Source organism: Zootoca vivipara, chromosome 13 (assembly GCF_963506605.1).
Source record: "Zootoca vivipara chromosome 13, rZooViv1.1, whole genome shotgun sequence".
Classification (NCBI taxonomy): domain Eukaryota; kingdom Metazoa; phylum Chordata; class Lepidosauria; order Squamata; family Lacertidae; genus Zootoca; species Zootoca vivipara.
In genome coordinates this window covers 42,253,157-42,268,834 of record NC_083288.1, presented here as the reverse complement: position 1 = coordinate 42,268,834, position 15,678 = coordinate 42,253,157, and the positions used below count along the sequence as shown (strand labels likewise).

Below are 15,678 nucleotides of genomic sequence, written 5' to 3'. Positions count from 1 at the left end.
CTTTGGTACATTTTCCGCTATACACTAATATCCTCCTTGTACTTTTACAGCCTTCGAGACTGAAGTAGTCTGGCCTGATTGACCCTTTACTCTGCTCATATGTCTGAAATCCAGACTCTGAAAACAGATGAAAAAAAAATAGTGATGACAGGTTTCTGATTCCTAAGTCTAGCTGTGATTGCTGGATTTAATTTTTTTTTAAGACTTCTCCAACCTCCAACATTCAGATGTTTTGCACCACTAGTCACAGCATTCACAACAGACTGCAGGTGTTGGGTTGTGTTCCAGAACAGTCGAAGGGCACCATACTTTGAAAGGCTCTGTTATAATACCTTTCACAGACTTTCTCATTAGTACTGTGCAAGTCCATGAGGTGGTTTGGTAAATGGGAACATTAATTATAGTTATTTGGATAATTAAAGGGAAGATAGTCACTTGTGTGTTTTTCTGAACAGAAGTTTTCATTTCCTCTTAGCTGCATATGGTTTTGGTTTACAGTAATAAACAAGATGGGGAAAAATACTGAAAATAGAAGCCTTTGGTCTCAAGAGAGGGAGGAAATGAATCTGTTTGATGATCGCACTGGCCTCTTGAAATTCTGACCTGGAAAGGTATAATACTAATAAATGTTGTAAATGTTACAATATTATATGACCTGAGCCTACGATGGAGGTAGTCACAGCATTAATACCCCTAAAAGGGTCTAGTTTTTTCTCATAGCTGTAGCCTTCGGATTCAAACAGACATCAAACATTTCTGTTTTAAAATAAAATAAAAAGAATGCTTACTGCTTTCTAGGTCACATCACTGCAAACTCTCAACTCTAAACCCAGGCTTTGTCCTTCCACTCAAATACACAACAGCAAGAACAAGAAATGGCAGAATATGAGCTGTTCAAGTACAATAAATGATTTTTATATCATTAGAAAGAGTAATATTTGAAGGTAGTAATTTGAAGAGTAATATTTGAAGGTAGATGCATAGTAATTTTATTTCATTAGATGTACTGTAATGTGACTCTAAAGCTCTCCAAGAGGGATCCTACTACCATGCATGAAGGGGTAAATGTGGAGTTCATTGGAATCAAAAGTGACAGATGCGCTGGACTCCTCTTTCCCTATCTCCAACTCACTTTGAGTATCCCTTTCTAATTGGCTCTCCAGATCTTGCTTTGTTTCTCATTGATAACCTCGTGCCCAGTTCCTTATCTTGCTGTTGCAGCTTCATCAGCAAACTTGATCAATGAGTTTGGTATCATACAATGACACCCCCCCCCCCGGCTCCTCATTTAGACAATGTGACAGTGTCATGGATGGGCGCAAATGTCTAGCCTATACAATATAGAAAAGAGAAACTAGTGCATTCTTCAAGACTTCCTTCTAATTAAACGATCCCTATTGTTCAGTTCAGGTCTCAACAAAATAATGTAGTCCAGATGTACCAATATGGAAGGGAGGGAGTGGATACTCAGTTAATAACAAGAAGAATTCTGGGTATGCTTTTATTCAGATGCCCAGGAAGTGTTGGGAGATGCATCATAGCTGTCAAGTTTTCCCCTTTCTCGTGAGGAAGCCTATTCAGCATAAGGGAATTTCCCTTAAAAAAGGGGGAAACTTGACAGCTATGAGATGCATGCACACATAATTTAGCCTTGAACCTCTATAAAGATGCATGTATGAGAGGTGGCTCTGTTTTGTGAGTAAACACATGGTGCCCTTAAAATGCGCCTAAACAGTTCTAAACTCAGAAATTCACAACACAGACAATTTCAAAAGCTACCTTTTATTACAGTAGGGTGGTGGGTAATGAGGTTTCAGCCACTATGTTATAATCAATGCAATGTAATGCTTTCATGGGTGTATTTTAAATCTAATATTCTAATTCATTCACACTCCATAATCTCAAGAGATAAGAGTTCATTCAAAGTGGTGAAACATAACCCTTAGTTACAGAAGCTCCTATGGTTTGAACCACTCGCGGGGAAACCCCATGGGATCACTAGAAGTGGGCCTTTCTTCCTACCCATTGCCACCAAGGATCCAGCCAAATGTCCCTTCCCCCAACTTAAAATGATATCTTGCGTCTTCCTTGGTTTGAGAGTGATGGCAAAACATTTTTACCCAGATCACCTGTCAAATTTACAGTTTTGAAGAAAGCAAGTGGAAAAAAAGATAGAGCAGGTCCTTCATAAACCTTATAGTACTCAGTGTGTTATCTCTTTTGACTGTTTTTATGTGCAGTTTTTAAAAGATTTCCAGAAACTTGTCCTTAAAAAAAATCTCCACTAGAATGGGGCAGGATATACATTAACACAGCCACATGCAAAAAAATAAGATGGGATTAGACATGGTAAAGCTGTGGGAAATAGCATCAGGGTAGAATAGTACAGTGCCGAGGCCGAAGAACAACAATCGCAGACTTCACAGTGAGCAGAGGAAAAGGTACAGCAGACCTGGTATTGTTGAATATGGTGAACTCAGTATGTTGAAAGAGGGCAAGTAGTGGAGATTTGCAGGTAAAAATATGCTCAGTTGGCATCTGCACAGCCAACCTGATCTCTGTGTGGAATCTGTGGCCCTGGATTGGGCTGGCGAAGGGAACAACTGCCCTGTCTTGTATCTATGCTCAGAGCAATTTGGGGGCAAGGCAAATTGGTGTTTTAAGAATTCTGATTAACGTTGGAAGCAGGCAGGGAAAGGAGACACACCATCTCCTTCCCACTTTCCAACTAACAGCAGAAGAGGGTTAAATCCTGTGAGGTGGTTGCCCAAAGAGGATTCTGGGTGCTTCTTTTCAGGGATGCATACAAATCTCTGAACTAAATATTATAGCCAATGATACAGACTTCTGATTTCTTCGGCATTTTCTTCTTGGCTACCCCCCCTTTAAACATCTTTATTTAAAGTTCAAAAAGTTCATAATTATATGTGCACTAAGCATGGTGAGCCATAAAGAAAAGAGAGAAAAAGAAAGAGAAAATTTGTTCATATGCTTTAGGTTATATAAGTCTTCAATCCAATCATAGATTATAGAGCCACACTTTTATTTTTCCAATTCATCAGTATCAATCTTTTTGCTGTGGTAAGGGCATGGAGAGTCCACTCGTATTATTCCATGTACTTGGTATATAATTCAAGAAGATATTTTGCTCTGTAAATGTAAATGCATACAGTTCTGTTGATAGTTTCAGTTACTTTCTGCCAAAAATCTTTCAATATATGATTATCCCTATTGCATCTCCAACAGTTAGATCCTTTAAATAGCACCTTTTCAAAACAACCATAATGGGATCCAGTATATTCTAAATATTATTTCTTGTTGTATGAGCCTCAATTTAAGGTCCAGAGACACCCTAGTTATAGCAGATAAAACAGTTTCCCCACTGTGTGGTCGAAATTGAGATCTCTTATTCCTTATTCCAATACTCCCTCAATACCTGTATATCAAATTGGTTTGCTAGTAACAAAGATTTATGTATGTCAATGGCCATTTTTTTGTTGCGTAAGAATCAACCAACAGCTTCAATATCTCTGGGGTCTCTGAGGTTGTAAAAGCTGCTTGTTGGTAGATGGCGGGTGGCAAGTGTTTTATCTGGAGATATTTCCATTGAACATTTCTAGGCAACCTTTATTTGTCCCTTAAGATTGAATATGTATAAAATTCATCCTCATCAGCTGGTCTAATGTTAATATACCCAAATTCAGCTACCTCTTCCATATGACCATTTCTTTCCTGATTTTTAAAGACGAGTTTCCCCACAAAGTCATTTTGTTGTGGGAGAAAGGGTAAAATTTATATTTTTGGGACATGTGGTGCCATTTTGTTAGAACTGATGTTATTGTTTCAATAACATATTGAGTATTAATGTCCTGTCCATTTTTCTAGAGGTGCTAGAAAGGAATATTCCAAAGCAGCCCAATTTGGACAGTTGTTTTCAGTTATGGGTCTCCAGAATTGTGAACCTGACAGTAAATATGCTTGGTGATACATTTCTAAGACTCGGATCCCCAATCCTCCTCATTTTACATGCATTTCCATTTTTTGCATAGATATTCTTGGAACTGAAGACCCCAAAGACATTATCTAAACAAAGATTTGATTTTGAGAAAGTATTAGCTCGATATGTGAATTGGAATTCCTCTTAAGATATAAACTAGTCTAGGTATTATGTTGAGTTTCTTCTTATTAAGTGTTCCCTAGTGTTCAGCTCAGACCTCAGCAAAATAATATAACATTTTGGGGAAAAGATGCAACCCAACAACCCAGCACTGGAAGCTAAGATAGAGAAGATCTCCACAGCCACCATGTATTTCCCCTTTGAGCTCAGGTAGGCAGGAACAAAGGATAACCAAACACTGCAAAAGACCAACATGCTGAAAGTGATGAACTTGGCTTCGTTGAAACTGTCAGGTAATTTCCGGGCAAGGAAAGCCACAGTGAAACTGACCAAAGCTAAGAAGCCCATGTAGCCCAAGACACAGTAAAAGAAGGTCACTGTCCCCTCATTGCACTCCAGTACAATTTCTTCAGCCACTGACTTCATGTCAGCATTAGGGAATGGAGGAGAGATCACCAGCCACACAATGCAGATGACTGCTTGGATAAGGGAGCAGGAGAGGACAATAGAGTTTGCCAGTCCTTTCCCCACCCACTTCCTCATTCTGGATCCTGGTTTTGTGGCCATGAAAGCCAGAACCACAGTGATGGTTTTTGCCAGAACACAAGAAACGGCCACTGAGAAGATGATGCCAAAAGCAGTTTGTCGGAGGAGACACGTCACCTTGTCAGGATATCCGATGAACAGTAATGCAGAAAGGAAGCAAAGCAAGAGGGAGATGAGCAGTGAGTAGGTGAGGTCCCGGTTGTTGGCTTTCACAATGGGAGTGTCCCTGTGCTTCACAAATATTTCCAGCACCAGTGCTGTAATGAAAACAAAGGAAATAGCAGAACAGGCTAAGCTGAGGCCCAGAGGTTCTTCAAAGGACAAGAAAGTTGTATGCTTGGCAATACATATATTCTTATGTATGTTTGGATACTTTTCATCTTCACATTCATAGCAGTCATTCATGTCTGAGAAAGAAAGACATGGTTCTTAATCCCAAAAATATGGCCAACATGCCACTATGCTTCCTCTATTGTTTGTTGCTTTCCACATTTTGGACGTGTTTTCAAAAATTAAAGTATGATCTTGTGAATACATTATTAAAATGATTTAAAAAGCGTACAAGGAGTTCAAAACAATTGACATTGAAAATGATGAAACCATGCCCTTCTCACCTATCAGATGTTGAATACTGATTGCATCAAATTCAGGGGGGGGGCACAGATACACTTCCTGATCTACATATGTGAAAGTAACTGGGATTCAGGCAACTGTATCCAAAGTGTCAAACCTGATTTCAAGGACTGCTGTAGAAGATGATTTCACAGATAAGGACAAATACTATGCCAAGATGATGATGTAATGCAATCCTGGCATAAATTAAGACAAGATAAAGTGCACCAGATGCAAAATGCATTGAGGATTAGGGCTGCCACTGTTCGATCTAGCCAAAGCTAACCAGAGAGAAAACAAGCTTTCAAAATAGTGTTTTGATTACACCACCCTTTTCATTAGCTTAATTTAGGTTGGGTTTCCAAGTCATGTGACCAAACTGAATAGAATTCATGTATTGTATCCTAAGTACCCCCCCCCCCACGCCAGTCTCAACCTCAGCATATTTCCAGCTGTTACAAAACCTCCTGGCTCATCTGAAAATCTACTTTATACTTTTTCCGTTCTATCAGCACTTTGCGCATGCGCAGAAGAGCCCCTCAGTTGACGATGAACTTGGGGAGCGACCGGCTCCCCGGAATAACTTTCATTATGTCCCTCTTCAGCAAGATTTCTCAATATTTCATGAACTGTCAAAAGAAATCTTGGTGAATGCATTATTTCATATGCATGTTCTTGATTAGAGGAAACAAGCTATAAATATAGGCAGTAAATTTCTTACCCTCCTGGTCTGAAATCTTTCCTTCTGGACATGGGATGCAATCGTAGCAGCAAAATGCTTCCCCCTCCTTCACCTTCCTGCAAAAACCAGGGCGGCAGCTCTCAGTACATACAGAGTCAGGCTGTGTCTAATACACAAATGAAAGAGAGAGATGTATAAAAAAAGTGGACTCAAAGAAAAGCTAAAAGGGGGAATTAAGCTCTTTCTTAAAAGGGATTTGCAACAGAACAACAACAATCGTTTCAGAAATTCACTTAATAGCCTGTTTCAATTCCATTTGGACTCATTTTCTGGCATTTTCCATTGACTCAATGTGCAAACTCCACTAAATTGTTGTTTTTTTGCCATTACTGTTGTGGATAGTAATGTTTTTAATATCCTCTATAGTCAGGGCAATATGAATCCCAAACCGGAATTAAGATTGCTGGAAGAAATATCAACAACCTCAGGTATGCAGATGACACAACCTTGATAGCAGAAAGTGAGGAGGAATTAAAGAACCTTTTAATGAGGGTGAAAGAGGAGAGCGCAAAATATGGTCTGAAGCTCAACATCAAAAAAACCAAGATCATGGCCACTGGTCCTGTCACCTCCTCGCGAATAGAAGGGGAAGAAATGGATGCAGTGAGAGATTTTACGTTCTTGGGCTCCTTGATCACTGCAGATGGTGACAGCAGTCACGAAATTAAAAGACACCTGCTTCTTGGGAGAAAAGCAATAACAAACCTAGACAGCATCTTAAAAAGCAGAAACATCACCTTGCCGACAAAGGTCCGTATAGTTAAAGCTATGGTTTCCCCCGTAGTAATGTATAGAAGTGAGAGCTGGACCATAAAGAAGGCTCATCGCTGAAGAATTGATGCTTTTGAATTATGGTGCTGGAGGAGACTCTTGAGAGTCCCATGGACTGCAAGAAGATCAAACCTATCCATTCTGAAGGAAATCAGCCCTGAGTGCTCACTGGAAGGACAGATCGTGAAGCTGAGGCTCCAATACTTTGGCCACCTCATGAGAAGAGAAGACTCCCTGGAAAAGACCCTAATGCTGGGAAAGATGGAGGGCACAAGGAGAAGGGGACGACAGAGGATGAGATGGTTGGACAGTGTTCTCGAAGCTACGAACATGAGTTTGACCAAACTGCGGGAGGCAGTGGAAGACAGGAGTGCCTGGCGTGCTATGGTCCATGGGGTCACAAAGAGTCGGACACGACTAAACGACTAAACAAAAACAACAACAACAATAGTCAGGGCTCGGACTAGGTATGCATACCTCTTTTTGCCAAAGTGACGTTAAGGGTTGTGGTGGTGTCGCTTATTACTAAGAAAGCCTCAGAGTTATACACTTGCTATTGCGTGACCAGGCAGCGACAGCCCCAGCCCCCAGGGATAATGTTGTTGTTTAGTCGTTTAGCCATGTCGTTTAGTCAAGGGATCATAAGGAAGGAATAAAGACTCTGACAACGTTATATGGAATTAAAATTAGGCCACAACTTTATTCAACTTCCAAATGTAGGAAGACCTTGACTTAGGCCTTGAGCATGTATTCCTCCCAGCCCCCCAGCCGGGAGAACTGGGGCTCATCAGGGTAAATGGGATATTGGGGTGCTCTGTGAGACATAAGCGTAGCAGGCAGCCAAGCCCATATCCCCATGCGCAGGGTAGTTCTCTTGCGACCTTTCAGTGTATGGGCAGTGACACCCATATATATATAACCCCTTTAAGAGGGGGACCCTGGAATCACCGCCCCCCAATATAGGGGGGAAAAGACGAAAGGATTCCACCCAAGGCCATAACTGCAAAAGTTGTGATGAATTGCTACGGGGAAGACAAAACCTGCCAATGCAGGAAAAATTCTTCCCAGTCCTTCAACAGCAACCAGCCTTAGACCAAAGCAGCGCTCACTAAACAGGAAGAAAAAGTTAACCAGCAAACAATAAAACATTAAAATAAGGGAGGATTGGGTGGGTGAAGCTCCTGGGCCAACTGCCTGGATACTGTTGGCTCCACCCCCTTATATATATAGGACTGGCCCCACCTCCCAGCAATGAAACTTGACTACTGAGGCTGGGCGTGAACCTTCAAAAGTCAACACTGAGATGCAGGCCAGTCCCTGTTTGCCAGTAAGTTCCCTGGGAACTGTAGCACCACGCGCGATGCCCCAAAGGACACCCACAATGTAAAGTGTTAGGGCTCATTCTAAAACATTGTAACATGGTATGCATAATCTGCCTTGTGAGGTCTACTTTATACATAATTTTGTAAAAGGAGCCACAGTTTTGAAAGTGCTGAAAATTGACATATGGACCCTTTTAAAACTGAAATATTTATACCTGCAATCCCTAGGTCTTAACCAGCCAGTCAAAGCCATTACCTTGACAAAGGAACTAGTTCAGCAAACTTCCCTTTATTCATTCTCCCCTCACTGATGCAGGAGCCCAGAATTGTAATGTGAACCAGGGTTTCAACCAGAATGATCCTCCAAACTTATAACAATACATTTGATATCATCAAAATCTATTTAGGGTTCACTTCTTCAAGTTGTCAGTTAACATATTCACTTTCAGTGTAACAGGAACCAGAGACTGTACATTTAGCTTGTAACATTTATTCATAGCTTGCTCTACCTTTATTCCAATGTTATAAAGGCTGAGCAATGTACAATGCAATAATCTTTTTTGTTATGTTAAAGTCTTCAGTGTTACAAAGGGCTGATGGTTGCATCCTACCTGGTTAAACCAATGGTGCCATTTTATGGCTCCGTCATTGATGGTCAATGCTTGCTGAGGAGGAGCCAGGGAATCCACCCCTCCAACCTTCACTCTCTGAAAGGATTGGTTGGAGGAAATGATCCAATTGGTAATATCAAATCCAGCTTGTATCTCCCCATTCTGGTCCAAGGAAATCTTGTCCCCAGCGCTGTTGTTAAATGAGATACTCCTCAGAAAATGATGGAGCTAGATTGAAAAGGAAAGAGAAAGTATAGAAAAGGCTTCCATTTAGCAAGAGAGAATCATGATGTTCACTTTCACGTCAGTTTTCCTAATATCCACCTTGGAGGAAAGCAGTTTTCTTTTCATCTTTCTATATATATATATATATATATATATATATATATATATATATATATATGATTTAAGCCAAGACTTTCGCACATTTGGAAGTTCATTTCAAATACAGATTCTTAAGATCTCCTGCAGGAATTCCATGCACAGCCATAAAAAAACTTTATTAACAAAAAGTGTATGCTCTGTTCGTTTTGTTGTCTAAAATATATCACTTTGTTCTCTATAGACTTTATATGCTATGCTATGTGATATATTTTTCCATTTATATGCCAACTTCAGAGGTAAATGGGTATTCAGCCCCATGCTCCTCTAAGAGGTTCATATGAATTGCTGAATTTGTTCTCTTTCAGTATTTCTACTTTAAGTTCAAACAGTTTTAAAATAATAATAATTTAAAATACTTAAAATTAGCAGTAAAATGAAAAGAGATTAAAATATGTCATGATCCATGTGGCTTGCCTAAACAAATATGTTTTAAACTGGTGCATAAATGAATACAATGAAGGGTTCTGTCTGATGTCAATAGGAAGGGAAGTCTAGTAGGCTGAATTTGAAGCTAGAAAAGCAAGTGGAGAAGTTCCCATTGGGCTTTATGTGCATTTCAAGAGAGATAAAGCAACTATCTCATGGCCAAAGGGCAGTGAATAGAGGAAGTAGTTTGGGGGCACCTGCGGAAGATTTCAGGAGCATTGCTGCACCCACATTGGTGACCCCTGCTGGTGTTGCATAGGAAAAGTGACTTTTACCAAAGGGATAAAACCAAAGGCTTTTGAACCTCTTTCAGGAAGGGTGCTCAGCCCATTACCTGCCACAGTGGTTGTTTGTGCAACTTCATTCCTCCATTGATCATTACCGGTCTGTGTTTCACTCGGGATATAGACATGGCATGTAAAGCATGGGCCACAGCATAGACAGCATTGTAGATGTTGTAGCTGTGGCTGGTCATAGTCATTTCAAAGAAAGGACCAGGAAGATTCTCCAGCTTCTCTTGCCCAGTGCAAATATCCCCCCTCACACTGCCAACAACTCGATTTGGAAACACACAGTCAAATGCCTGTTGCCAGAAGTCCAAAATAAAGCCATCACCTTTTGGGCTGGAAGGGGTTTTGCTCTGGACAAACTGACGAAATCCTGGTGGATCATTCGAGTGAGTTGTGAATGAGAGAACCCCATGGAGTATTTCTGTATCCCAAGTCCGTTGATAGACAAAAGAAGTGAGTTCCACCTGGGCTGTCATAATCCACACTTTACCTTTTGGCTTATTTGAACTTTGTTCCAGTTCTGATAGGTAAGGCAACCATCTAAAAAATGCCAGACCATATGATTCTCCATAAGCCAACACTACATTGGCTTTGCTATCATTTATCTTGTCATGTATTTTGGCCCCCAATTTAAACATATCGTTAATTTCTGTGACATAAGTAGGTTTGTGACTTCTTTCTATGAAGGCAAAACAGATGCCACTCTGGGAAAAAAGGGGAACCACCGTTTGCACAAATCTTTCTGCATTCTCATCATAGAAAGTAAGGATCCCAATCCATATCCACCTGAAATGCAGAAGCAAAGACAGGATCCCCTTATACTGGCGGGTTTCTTTGGGCGCCATCTGGTAGAAGAAAAGGCCTGGGGTTTTATCATTCATCATTGGAGCAGGGCCATAAATAAGCTAAACATAGTTGTGGTTGGAGGAGAAAGAGACAGAAGCAGCAATAACTTTTATATATTATAGTTACAGGTAGGTAGTCGTGTTGGTCTGAGTCGAAGCAAAATAGAAAAAAATTCAGATACACTAGAAACAGAAGTGTCCACTTGAAGAAGTGTGCATGCACACGAAAGCTCATACCAAAACAAAAACTTAGTTGGTCTTTAAGGTGCTACTGAAGGAATTTTTTTCTATTTTATATATTATATTTGTGTATTAAGAGCAACATTGGGGCAACTGTCAGGGGGAGCTAGCCACCACTCCTCCTCGTCTGTCTCAACCCTGACAGCTTTCCAATCCTCACCATTTGGCCTATGCATGCTATTTTTGCTAAGCCAAGTGACACTCACCTGCCAATCAGCTGTTATCATATCTCAGGCAATGGCAAGGCCAAACGGGACATCTGAAGGCATAACTTATTTGCTATCAGGACTTTATTTCTCAGCTTGGATTTGCTATTAGCATGGTTATTTGAAATGTGCACATTTATATATCCAGTGCTTTTTTTTAAAAAAAGTTTATGGGTATGGTACTCTCATTTTGACTCAAGAAAATCACCATTTTATAGTTCAAATCGGGAACAATAAATACAGAAAATGGACAAAAGTACAAACATTCACAAAATATTTAGGGGTATGTGTACCGCTTTATTCCCCCCAGAAAAAAAGAACGGCATATATCCAAATATATCTTGATGAGTTAAGTTACCATAACTTGATATATCTCACCTGTGGAATCTTATATTTATCCAAGATTGTTGCCACATGAAGGGAAGTTTGGGAGTCCAGTCCCCCAATTACGGCAATCAAGTTTTTCTTGATGTCACAGATGTAGTTGGGGACAAATGTTTCCAGAGTGCATATGAGTAACATTGTGGCATGAGAGGTCCATTTGGCATTGAAATAGCTGTCATAGATGCGGAAGCCTAAAGTGACATTGGGTAAGAGCTGAGGGTTTTCGTTGATCTCCTTCACTGCAAATTGCAAGGCCAGGATGTGCTGGTAATTCTTTGGCACCACACTGAAAAGAGAGTTTTGATTTTTATCAGAATGGCATGTAACACTTTGTAAATTTATCACAACTCAGTTCTACACCATCCTCATTAGTATTATTTATTCCTTCATTTATTTAACTATTTTCACAGTGGAGGAAACTCTTGAACAGGTATCACTACAAGTGATCCTCCTCCTTCCCTACAGTGGTAGAAAAAGGATGGAGGTGAAATTCTATGGGAGGGGAATGCAGACTTTAAAATGTCCATGGTCTACCTTTTTACAGCTGGTTTCATAATCTGTGTAGAAATCCTGCCCTAATTTCATTCTCTTGGGGTCCTGAAGCAAAACTGATGCAAAATTACATGTCTTCATATGATACCTGTCAACAAAATTACATGTCTTCATATGATACCTGAATCATAGAATCATAGAATCGTAGAGTTGGAAGAGACCACAAGGGCCATCCAGTCCAACCCCCTGCCAAGCAGGAAACACCATCAAAGCATTCTTGACATATGTCTGTCAAGCCTCTGCTTAAGGATCTCCAAAGAAGGAGACTCCACCACACTCCTTGGTAGCAAATTCCACTGCCGAACAGCTCTTACTGTCAGGAAGTTCTTCCTAATGTTTAGGTGGAATCTTCTTTTGATGTTTGATTTAGTGGGGAAAGTGGTACTACAATGACCATTATTATTGATTGACACTGTTGATGGGAACTGATGGAGTCCAGGGCCACAGATTACCCATGGTTTCCTGAAACTGATGGTTCCAGTGTCCAAAGATGGAATAGAAATGCAGCAGTGCAAATATCCAGTTCTTACTTTAGCCCTTCAAACAAAGTTGGTAGGGGTTTTTCAGTGAAGTGTGTTGAAATGGAGAGGATGATGCTGTGAGAGGCTATGCCACCAAGGATGAGGTCTCCTTCCTGATGACACTGATGAAGTGGAGTGTGTGGATCATGGACATGACACTTAACAATGTGAGGTTTGCATATTGCATGAGGAAGCAGAAACAGCAGCAAGACCAACAATGCCACCATCCTTGGTACAATTTTCCTCTATACTCTTAAAATCCCCCTAGTACTATCACAGCCTTTGAGAGTGAAATAGTCTGATCTAATGTCTGAAATACAGACTGCGAAAACTGGAGAGAAAAAATAGTGGTGATGTTGATGGATGACTGCTGGTTTCTGATTCCTAAGTCCAGCTGTGATTGCTGGTGGTAATAAACTTTTATGACATTGTTCAGAGCTGGCTCCAAGTAATGGGGTTGTGATCCAAAACTGCCCAAGGGCACCAGTCTTCGAAAGGCTCAATTATAGTACCTTTAACAGACTTTCTCATTAGCTTTGATCGTGTACTGTGCAAGTCCATGAGGTGGTTAGACAAGGGGGAAAATAATGTAGTCCCAATGTACCAGCATGGAAGGGAGGGAGGGAGATTTCTGGCCATTCTATTATCCATCCGGCCTGTACACATTTTTTATTTCACGACTTTAAAAAGTAGATGCTTCTTCTTCTTCCTTCACCACCAACTGAGAACAGGAGGTTTGTATCAACCTGCGTGCTTCTATCAAGCACAAGAGTTTTGAAATAAGGAAAACACGGATGCATTTATTTAACTTTCTGATTTCCCCCTCCTTTCTCATTCAATTCTCCAGCTTTATCTTTCTATTTTTATTTTTGTTTGGAGCATATTGCATGGAGCATATTGGAAGTAGAAACAGCAGCAAGACCAACAATACCACCATCGTTTCATTCTCTTGGGACCCTGAAGCAAAACTGATATATTACATGTCTTCCTAAAAAATATATTACATGTCTTCCTATGATACCTTACTTTAGCTCTTCAAGCAACGTTGGTGGGGGGTTTTCGCTGAAGGCTATTGAACTGGAGACGATGATGCTGTGAGAGGCTATGCCACCAAGGATGAGGTCTCCTTCCTGATGATACTGATGAAGTGGAGTGTGTGGATCATGGATGTGGCATTTAACAACAGGAGGTTTGCATATTGCATTAGGAAGTAGAATCAGTAGCAAGACCAATAATCCCACCATCCTTGGTACAACTTTTCTCTATACACTAAGATGCCCCTATGACTATTACAGCTTTTGTGACTGAAGTAGTCTGACCTAATTGGCCTTTTAGTCTGCTCATATGTCGGGGGGGGGGAATAATAATTATGACACTGATGGATCCTTTCTGGTTTCTGATTTCTAAGTCTAGCTGTGATTGCTGGAGGTAATATATTTTTTATCAGGCTCCTCCAACCTGGTATCCTTCAGATGTTTTCAACCACAATTCACAGCATTCAAAGCTGGCTGCAGGAGATGGGGTTTTGATCCAAAACAGTCCAAGGCCACCAGACTTTGAAAGCCTCAATTATTGTACCCTTCACATACTTTCTCATTAACTTCAATAGTGTACTGTGCAAGTCCATGAGGTGGTTTGACCAGTGGGAACATTAATTACAGTTCTTTTGATAATTAAAGGGAAGATAGTCATTTGTGTGTTTTTCTGAACAGAAGTTTTCATTTTCCCTTTGCTGCATGACATTTTGGCTTGCAATAATGAACAAAAAGAAAACAATGCTGGAAATACAACCCTTTGGTCTCAAGAGAGGGTGGAAAGGAACATATCCGATATTAGCCATGACCCCTTAAAATTCTGACTTGGAAAGAAGAAACCTCCAGAGTGGGGGAGCCTTCCACTACTTACCTTGCATTCAAAGTTCACATGAAAGAGAAATAATTGCAGTAGTTGGTCTCTTTGTCTTGCCAACAGATGGGAGAAAAGCACCAACTTTTTGCTGGGAAAACAAAAATGAGGCATTGGTGTCTATCAACACGGAAAGACATTTCTAATTTGTGGGCAGTGCTCAATATAACCTTTGTTATTATAGCATCTCACTTTCCTTATCTCATTTTGTCACATCTTTCCATGCCAAAATTTAAACAGTTGTGCCAGAAATATGTCATTGTTTTTCCCCTTCCCTTTCTTTGTGCTTTACAAATGGGAATACAATTTAATGGCTGACATGCTTATTCTTGTCCACCACCCCAGTCTCTAAGTGGTGTGGGATTCCTGAATCTTCATGTGCTTACCCAGCCTTTGTGTTTCCTTTTGGAATGAGGCACAACAGAAACTGGCATTTTTAGGATATGTGGTTTATTTACACATATATATGACCTGAGCCTACGATGGAGGAGTTTACAGCATTAACACCCCAAAAGGGTCTAATTTTTCTCTTAGCTTTAGGCTTTGGTTGAAACCGACACCACACGTTGCTCTGTGAGTCTTTCTCCAGCTTTCTGCTTTATTTCCATGTCACATCACTGCAAACTTCCAACTCTAAACCTAGACTTCGTCCTTCAAACCAATTGAGGGAGGGGCCGTAACCATTTCCTCTCTCACATAGACCCCCTTTCTTTTGTTCTCCTTTTTAAAATGCTTTTATTAACTTATTATACGAACGCCAACACAGACATCACTCAGAAAACAAGCATACAGGAAGACATAAGTACACATATAGAACAAATTACACAGACATCCCTATTTCAATTCTTATTCATTTCTATTTGACTTCCTTCCCCCTCAATGCGGGTCCAGGTGTATACTTAATAAACTGTTTCTTTCTCAATTCCTCTTCTCTATTGCCATTCTTTTTTGTTGGGATTGTTTCATTTTTCCAATTTTTGGCAATTAGAATTCTTGCTGCTACTATCACATTAAAAATTTTTCTCTTATTTTCCTTTGCAATATCTGGCTCTAATATTCCCAGTAAAAAGGCTTCTGGTTTTTTAAAAAGTTGATTTGAATATTTTCTTCAGCTCTCCATAAACCATATCCCCCAAACTCTTAATTTTATCTCAAGTCCACCACATATGCAGCAGTGTGCCCTCTACTTGTTTGCACCTCCAAC

The 15,678-nt window shown here is 40.3% G+C and overlaps 1 protein-coding gene across 1 annotated transcript; it reads right to left on the bottom strand.

The window, feature by feature from the left end:
• Window positions 1-4,165: 4,165 nt before the first annotated feature.
• LOC132592975 (vomeronasal type-2 receptor 26-like) lies at window positions 4,166-13,813 on the bottom strand. The gene is made up of 6 exons (XM_060281287.1): window positions 13,596-13,813; window positions 11,491-11,782; window positions 9,866-10,666; window positions 8,722-8,949; window positions 5,997-6,123; window positions 4,166-5,070 (listed from the first exon to the last, which is right to left on the bottom strand). Exons 1-6 carry the CDS (start codon window positions 13,811-13,813, stop codon window positions 4,166-4,168), a joined length of 2,571 nt encoding a protein of 856 aa, XP_060137270.1.
• Window positions 13,814-15,678: the final 1,865 nt, after the last annotated feature.